The sequence below is a fragment of the Aphis gossypii genome, chromosome 3 (assembly GCF_020184175.1).
Source record: "Aphis gossypii isolate Hap1 chromosome 3, ASM2018417v2, whole genome shotgun sequence".
Classification (NCBI taxonomy): Eukaryota; Metazoa; Arthropoda; class Insecta; order Hemiptera; family Aphididae; genus Aphis; species Aphis gossypii.
Genome location: NC_065532.1, coordinates 33,745,847 through 33,755,012, shown reverse-complemented (window position 1 = coordinate 33,755,012; position 9,166 = coordinate 33,745,847). Strand labels below are relative to the sequence as shown.

General features: G+C 28.0%; 4 protein-coding genes across 4 annotated transcripts; all 4 read right to left on the bottom strand.

Moving 5' to 3' along the window:
• Positions 1 to 737: 737 nt before the first annotated feature.
• On the bottom strand, positions 738 to 6,837 carry LOC114128497 (phosphomevalonate kinase). Its single transcript, XM_027993018.2, has 4 exons — positions 6,297 to 6,837; positions 3,016 to 3,224; positions 2,789 to 2,935; positions 738 to 1,119 (listed from the first exon to the last, which is right to left on the bottom strand). The coding sequence occupies exons 1-4, from the start codon at positions 6,401 to 6,403 to the stop codon at positions 989 to 991; spliced, it is 594 nt and encodes a 197-aa protein (XP_027848819.1). The 5' UTR covers positions 6,404 to 6,837; the 3' UTR covers positions 738 to 988.
• Positions 3,328 to 3,974, bottom strand: LOC114128501 (phosphopantothenoylcysteine decarboxylase). The gene has a single exon (XM_027993021.2). It carries the CDS (start codon positions 3,972 to 3,974, stop codon positions 3,417 to 3,419), a length of 558 nt encoding a protein of 185 aa, XP_027848822.1. The 3' UTR covers positions 3,328 to 3,416.
• Positions 3,328 to 4,632, bottom strand: LOC114128503 (cytochrome c oxidase assembly protein COX19). The gene has a single exon (XM_027993024.2). The coding sequence runs from the start codon at positions 4,247 to 4,249 to the stop codon at positions 3,977 to 3,979; it is 273 nt and encodes a 90-aa protein (XP_027848825.1). The 5' UTR covers positions 4,250 to 4,632; the 3' UTR covers positions 3,328 to 3,976.
• On the bottom strand, positions 4,795 to 5,702 carry LOC114128500 (39S ribosomal protein L21, mitochondrial). Its single transcript, XM_027993020.2, has one exon. The coding sequence runs from the start codon at positions 5,525 to 5,527 to the stop codon at positions 4,943 to 4,945; it is 585 nt and encodes a 194-aa protein (XP_027848821.2). The 5' UTR covers positions 5,528 to 5,702; the 3' UTR covers positions 4,795 to 4,942.
• Positions 6,838 to 9,166: the final 2,329 nt, after the last annotated feature.

The following is a 9,166-nucleotide window of genomic DNA, read 5'->3' as shown; positions in this document are numbered from 1 at the left end:
AATTTTGAAAATATCAATTACTTAATGGTATAATGTAGGGAGGTTTAAAGGAACAATTTAATTAAGTTATTGTCAAAAATATATTTTTTTTAATCTTCGTGAGTAGATAAGTACCTAGGTACCATATTTATTTTTGAAAAAACTAACATTACGGTCTTCATCTAACCAAAAGAGACCAAGAAGGATCTACCCTCATATCCACTCATAAAATGCTACTCAGAGATAAACATATAATTTTTTTCCCTACCACCCTAAAAGAAACTAAGTACGCTAGAACAAGTTTCTTGATTGATTAATTTTAAATTAAATTAATCAAATTCCATATATTTTTAATTATTTTGAATTTTTAAAATTAACAGAAATGTTTTTATATTAAATATTAATAAATAAATATACAAGTGTGTGTGAAAAACATATTGAAATTATGATAGTAGGGAGGGAAAAACATTCTATCATATATGTTTAATGTAGTTAATGTAGTTTACTACCAACATTTTTCTTTTTATTGTTAACTATTTTTTACTAATTTTAAGTCTGCAGTCGTCTCTGATATTAATTTTATCTAAAATTCAATAAGTGTCTTATCAATTAATTGATAATTAGGATAACAAGATCATATATTGAATACCTAATTAAAAAAAACAATAAAAAACATACAATTTTAAGTAATATACTTAAGGTATTGTATTAAGTAGTTGTACAATATATAGTATTGAGCAATACACATTTATTTAAACAATTTATATTAGATGCAGAAGTGCAGATCCATATTAATTTAACAATTATTATAGTGATATGACATAATATAACTTCCTATACATTAAAAAAATATATTTATTTATTTTTCTAGCATAATATGTGTGAGCTTGATAAATATAGAAACAACAGTACACACAATATTTGAACATAGTATCACAGATTAAATAAAAGTTTTATTTAATCTGTGATACTATGTTGAAGTTATTTAAGGAAATAAATATAAATATCATTAAATTGCTAGTGCATGATTCACAATTTCATTAATAAATTCATTGCAATCATTAAATTTGTTGTTTTCAACAATCCAATCCCATTCCAAATAGTCATCCAAATCGCATTCTGATGCAGCATTGTCAATTCCTAAAAACCAATACATATATTAAACTCAAATAAATTAAATAATAATACAAATTTCAAGAAAAATTGTTTTTTTTCTTTAAATAGGTACCTAAACAACGTACAATAGATAGTACGTATAGATACTTATCTATTTTATACTTAAATTATAGGACATAGGTATCAACTCAAATACATAATTATTAATTATTCAGGTACAGACATTATTAAAGAACTTAATATGAAATAAAATTCACAAGACTGTATAGTTCAAATTAAAATAACAATAATTATTATCATTGATTATAAATAATTTAATAAAAATAAGAGCTAAATTTATCAACATTATTTTTTTTAGTTAAAAATGGAAGTATAAATAACTGTCTGATAAAACTACCTTTATTAAACCTTAATTGTACCGTTTTTAAAATGTAAAGAAATGAATGACTAAGTTATACCCAAGTCTTAAAAATTAACAATCTTATTTTCTGTGTACATGGGTATGCACAGAATTGAATTCCAGGGGGTGCCTACAATATATTATATCATTTATCAAGTCTTTTCTTAATATTTATCCTTTAATCTTATATCAATTTCTAAGATAGTTTCAATTTTTATTATTTATGATGAATACTTTTGTATAGTTGTTATATCATATTACATTTTTCGACACAAATTAAAAAGATTTTAAAATCTAGTATCTACCACATACTTTTAGAAAAATTACATTTTAATTTAGTAAAATCAGTTTTAATATGAGCCTTACTTTGAGATTTAAATTTTAAGGCCTAAATTATAAAAGATTGGGGATACTTAAAGATACACCCAGCATTCATGTGGCATGCTTATGCATTCATAATAAATAGAATAGGTACTTGCTCTTCAAAAGCTCTCAACCATAATAAAGTAGGTAGCATTCATTGATAATATTTAATTTTATTATACCTCTCCAATTTTTATTAATAGCCATTTGATATTACATTATAATATAGCAGTATATATAATTAATTATATGCAATCATTGAAATCATCAATTTAATTTATTTTACCAAAATATTTTATCATTAGCTAAATAGTAAAGTTTTAAATTACAATAATATTATATTGTTAATGGTTATCATGACATTACATTTTAATATTTGTATAACAAGTTGTTATTATTTTAATAAACAATTATTAAAAACATAATTTGTAAATTTTATTTCAACTAAGTATTATAGCACACGATGCCTAGCTGTGTTTACTAATCTTCATTCGTATATATGTATTAACAACTTATTTTTTTTTTAATTTAAAGACGTAGTTCAATACAACTAAATTTATCAGGAAAATTAAAAAAAAAGGTCAAATTACTTACTAAAATCATTATATTATTGTTTTCTATTTAATATTAATCATAGAATTATATTACATTAACTTTTTTTTTAAGGTAGGATAAATATTGATTATATAAGTGTTTATTCATATAAACATAATACCTAAAAATAATTAATATTAAATACTAATTACGGATTGGCCACAGCTTCTTGGTAACAACATTTTTCTATTGGTCTTTTATTTTTATTGCTAATTTTTTTAGTTTAGTTAACTAGTAAGTAACCTGTAGCAATAGTACGTTAATACCAATATATTATTAATAATTAGAAAGAATTAAAATAGATTATTTTTTCAAAGTTTAGTTTTATGTAAATACCATGTATAAAGTTCCATCCTCTTTCTTTTCTTGTGGATTCATCTGCAGTGATTCTAATCAGTTTTAAATTATCAAAACTTGATTTGAACCATTCAATATCAGTCTTTCTTCTAGCATCACTCACAATCCAGATATTTTTTGAGTGATCTAAAATTATATAAATTTAATTTTAAGAATATAATACTTTTTGGTATTATAATCAAGTTATGTTATGTAAATATACTAACTTTGATCATACATATCTATTGCCATACGACAAAAATAACCATGATCACTTGAACGAACATTTTCACTCCATTCAATCATTGCCTTTCTATGTTGTTCCTTCATTTCACCATCACTGAGAAGTTCATCCAACTGTAGTGATTTAGTTTGGGCCCAGTGTTTTTTTATGGGGCCCGAAAGACGAATTATTACGCATTTTTCTGATCCAATTCTACAATAGTTAAGTATATATAATTGATAAATTTACATAAAACTATCTAGACATATAATTTACTATAGTGTAATACTAAAAAAAAATATTCAACAACACAACATTTTGTTTGAAAATTTTATTATTTCATTAAATTATAATTTTTTTAGACATTTATAAATAAAAAAAAAAATATAAGTTCTAAGGATTATTTTACAAATTATTAAGTTTTTCCATAATTTGATTTACAATAGTTTCAACTTCAGCCATTGCACCAATACCATGATCGCCACACATTAACGTCTTAACAATTGGAGGAATTAGACAATATCCCCATGACACCAATTTATCTACTTGATCTTTAGTAACTGGATGATTCCACATTTGAGTATTCATTGATGGACAAAACAATACTGGTTTTGAAACATTCCAAGCTCTAACAATGCATGTTAATAAATTGTCACAAATTCCTGTACTCACTTTGGCCATAGTATTAGCACTTAAAGGAGCAAGTACCAATAAATCAGCTTTTTTGGAAAGTTCAATATGCAATACGGGATCTCCTCGAGTTTTCCAAGTATCCCATTCATTTTGATCAGTATAAACATCGATTTTTAAATCTTTTCTAATTTTCTCGACATCTAAAAAATGTTTACTAGCTTCTGTGACGACTAATGTTGTGCTAATGTTCTTTTGAACAAGTTGAGAAATAATATCTGGTATTTTGATAGCAGCAACACTAGCACTGCAAGCAATCAAAACATGTGGCATGATTATTGAGTTGTATTATTGTTCTTGGTACTTTCAACATCAGCCAATCCAAGCTTAGTCCATTCTTCTTTTGCCATCAAATCATTTTGCATACGGCAATCCAAATAGTCTTTGGCTTCTTGACGACACTGTGAGTTGTCTCCGTTATTAACACTCAAACAAAACATATACTTGTAAGCAGTTTTTTTACATTGACCTTGATGATCTAATGGAAAACTGCCTTTTTCAGGAGGCGTTGGTTGAAAACTTTTTTGACCAAAAGTTGCAGAAGACATTTAAGTGAAAATGTAATTAATATGAATATCTAATAATAATTACAATTCATAGAATAGTACAACCTTTAACTAAGGAGTATAGAAATAAAGGAGATTATAGGTAAAATACAGTATACAATTAAGTGACAAGTATTATAACGACACTGAGTAAAACATATTTTAAGCGTAGTTAGCTTACAGTAAGTACCTAGTAAGTACTAAGTTAAGTAGCTGACTTTACTGACTAGGTATATTAAAGTACTTCACCAGAGTCCAGAATATACTATCAGTATTCAGTAATATCATGGTTCAATGAATAAATATATTATGTGATAAGAATAATTATGATAACGATATCTTGCTTTTTCAGATTTTTACGAAATTTTACTATAATATTAATATTACAGTCTATTAGTTATTATAATTAATAGTATTTTGTGCTGCGATGGAATTTTAATTATAAAAAAAAAGTAAACATTTTTATAATTTTTTTTCATTGGATATCCAATTTAAAAATTAAGTTCTTAATTTTAATTTAAGAAAATAGAATGACTCTTATGCAATGGTTAAATTTAAATTAAATATATTTAACCAATTATTATACAAATAAAGCATTGATTAGTTATAAAACAGTCTAAGTATATCATATTTTATTATATAAAGAAATATCTTAACTACAATCAATTCGTACAATATAAAAAATCTCAACTGTGATTACATTACACGTCTTCCCATTTCCTGAACATCTTTTCTATTATCAATATTTTGTGTTATAAATACAGAGTTGATCCGGAGCATTGTAATTTCTTTTCGTACAAAGTTGATTCTCATATATTGTTTACGTTTGATACGTTCGAAGTTTGTTCTGGTGTGGGACAGGTCTTTATCAACCACCGTCGCGGTGACTTCCACAGTGTCTGGGTCTAAAACGGGCCTGCCGATCAGCGTGAAGTCTTTGCCACCAACCAACAAAACTTTTTGTAACTTAATACGATCGCCGACATTTGGGGGCCAGTAACCATCTATAAGCACCAGGTCGTTGTCGGTAACTTTGAACTGCTTACCACATATGTGTACGACAGCAAATAATCGGTTATTGGTTTTTACGGCTTCGTTGACGGTTTGTATTATGCCGTCGGAAAACTTTTTGTGTGCAATCGTATTGTCGACAACATATTCTTGACTGACCGGGGTTGAAAACGACCGGACGCTTAGACTTGATGCGGCAGCAGCTATTAGGTTTGTAGGTACGATTTGAACAGTTTTGCTAACCAGATTCAGTAATTTATTGCACAACATTATAGCTGTTAAATGCGTTTACACACTAGTAAGTTAAGTAACAGATCAGACAACAATTAATTACATAGATAAATATTGTAGCATCGAACTGGACAAAAATACAAAATATAATGTAAAATAATTATTATATTGTATTAACACAAATGTTTGAATATTGGGATTTTCGAGTACATAACCTCACAAATTCAGAATGTATTATCTGAATGATAAGAATATTATGCATTAAAAAAATTCTAATCAAAAGTATCTTATCAGTAAACATAATAATATTGCAACGTGAATAAAATTAAATGTATCAGGTAAGGACGAAGTGTTTAAACTTTGAAGAGGGACTTTAATGTACTTTTATTAATTTATAAGTAATCGAATTCAATGACAATACAACCTTTAATACAAAAGTAGTGGCCAGACTGTTAACGTATCGACGTTGTGAGTCGCGGAAGTACCGATATGATTATAATAACAATACAAATAATCTAATAGCAAAATTTAAAATATACTTATTTAAATATTATTGAACAACGAATGATGATTGATGACTAATGAGTACTATTCGTGTACAAAATTCGAGTGTGTTATAGAGACGTCGAAATCGCCAAATTCACAAAAAAAAAGAAAAGTGTACGAGAGGCGATTTTACGGATTTTAATTTCATTGCATTTGCAGTCGTCAAACCGCTCAACTCGTTGACGGTGAGTAAATAACAGACAGTTTACGTTAAAACGTCATCGATTAATTATTATATAATATATTATATATCGGTCGTCACCTTTCGTGGATCGCGTCCGTGATATAATCCTTTCCGCATTTCCGCTTTCCGCTGAACACGTATACGACCTTGGGACGCCTACTCTCGGACACTGCATCTCCGGACATGATTTACTTCCTCTCGTAATGTGTCTCGACGGTGACCAGTGACGAATGACGACTATGAGCCGACAGTCCCAACGGCAACTACCAAGTCCTAAGCCCAACACCTGAGCGGTGAACATCTAGCGCGTAGCAACTCACGACCGCCCGCCGACTTTCCGCGCGTCAATGGTTCTTAAAACGGTCGCTCTGCTGCCCAACCCGATAATAATAATAGGTATTTTATTATTATAATAATTACCCATTTTATTATAGGTAATTATTATTATTATATTACGCTCGTAATGAATATTATGATCAAGTCATTATATCGTTGTTGATCAAACATTTTTTTTTTTTAAATACAATAACGATCGATGCGCGTTGAAGCTTCCCATGCCGAACGATTTCATTGAAACGGTTTAACCTCTAAACCGTTGAGGTGAAACGTGTTGATCGTCTTAAGTGTCATCACGGCCATTCATGGGTTTATTATTACGTTTTGCTTACTTAGTAGTTAGTTAGGTTTTTTCCATACCAGAATGTGAGTCATATTATGCATAACTCGTTTATTAGATACCTAGGTACTGACCGAAATATTATGCGCGTAATAAATCATTATTCTATCTATTTCATATTAACATTTATTATAATAACACGAAAATACCTAATACATTATGATAATCACTACGTTAATGCAATAATACAGTAAAGCGTACTTATATTGTTACTATACGATACAAATGTACAATGCCATGAATAGGTAGGTGCGAAAAGCGCGTTGTGCATAATATACCTAAGTAAATAATATACTGTTCAGGGCTAAAATGAGAACTATTGTCGATTGCACGGCCAGGCGCAAACTACATATTTTATATGACAAACCTTGGACTCGGCTCGATTCCAAGAATATCTTTGGTATTATTCTTATTTTTATTTGTTTATCGTATTATTGCGAAAATATTACTACTAGTTTGGTATAGAATAAATAGGTAAAATAGGTACTATAGACATTTGTAATATTAATTATTCAAAAAAAGTGTGTTTACTGTCCAATCAGTTAGACATAGAGTAAACAATATTAGATTAAATAATATAGAATATTGAATTTTTATGTTAAGTGTTCATCGTCGTAAGATGTTATCAGTGTCATCGAATACACGTAGATCTTGTAAGTTGTAGTAGTAAATTGCCCAGTTGAGGAGTCTATTTTTTTGTTTTGTTTGTAGGACCAGGCACCTGCTGATGTTTGGAATTTTGGGTGAACAATGGACATTTTTAAATTTGGTTGTTATCCAGTCTTTAAAAATAGATATTCTAGTATCGTTGTGTGTTTCGTCTACTTCTCATGATAATTAATATGGCGCCTTTGTGCTTATCCGTAGTTGTTTTTGAGAATTTGAACTTTAATGATCATTCTGGTAGAGATTAACGCCCATACTTACTGGGTAAACATAACCGCATAGGTGATTAAATCACCGAATTATTGAAGTGTGTACTAATGGGTAGACGTAGACAGTTTCCATCGTGCGAAATACCATTCCATGAGTTGTTTTTTTGTTGATATGAATCTTTATCAATTAAGTTTTTCATCTAGAAAAACACTGATGCACTTAACTGAACCATATTTCTCATGACCTTCAATTGCTTAGTTTTTTTTGAAAATTCATTGGGGATTACGGAATGTTTTTATGATGAACATTTTTGTAGTACTTTTAGCTGGTTTACTGTTTCTAGTTATTAGTTATTGAACCAAATGGTGAATTTTCAAAACGATTGGAGTTTTTGTATTAATAATTACACGGAATTGTCTTAAGCGAGGATTGTTAGGTATGTCGTCAACAAGTTGTTTCAGTAGAAAATTAGAGAGTTCAGTGATGTCATGACAGTATAATATATTAAAAATGAATGGTCCTCAGACTGAACCTTAAGGAATTCTAACTTTTATTCTGTAGGATAGATCTATCACCCGTTACTATTTTAAAGTGGTATTTCTCGATTTTTTTATCATTCGTACCCCTTCACGACTTCACGCTTGTTTAACGTACGTACCTCTATATCCATAAATTTACATAAATATCCATTTTCACTGAAAATAAATAAGAAATTCTGAAATAAGTTTAATGAATAAATAGGAAATATCAATAATTGGTATTGATTTATTTTAATCATTGTAATTAGTTATGATAAAATAATAATAATAATAAAAATTATACAATTGAATACTGGGCAGATGACGAATTAACCTCAAGTTCGGAATCAAAAAAACTCAATTCCGATACTATTTTTTATGTAGGTACGTGTAATTGTGTAACATCAAAAAGCATAAAAAATGTGAACGAATTGGACAAATGGTGTTTTAAGTCCATTGCACACTGTTACTGCTGCAGCCTATACTATATTATAATACCTATATGTACTGTTGTTAGATCAAAACTCTGATTTTATTTGTGTAACAAAAATTATTCATTTTTAAAAACAAAAATTGGTTTTATGTAAATTAGTTTCAAGATCACTACTATCCAAAATGTGTATTGGATTTGTTTCATTTTTTTAAATTAATAAATGTGATAAGTAGATAACAATCTATATTACAGTCTACAGATAAATCAAACTATTTTTTTAATGTATCTTCTCATATCCTTTTGCTGATATTAAATATTATTAAGTGATTTATCCTAAATAAATATTATATTTTGAACATTCTACTCTGTATAATATACAAAATTAAAAATATCATCTAATCCAATAAAAAAAAGTATACAAAAATATACAAAAATAATTATAGAT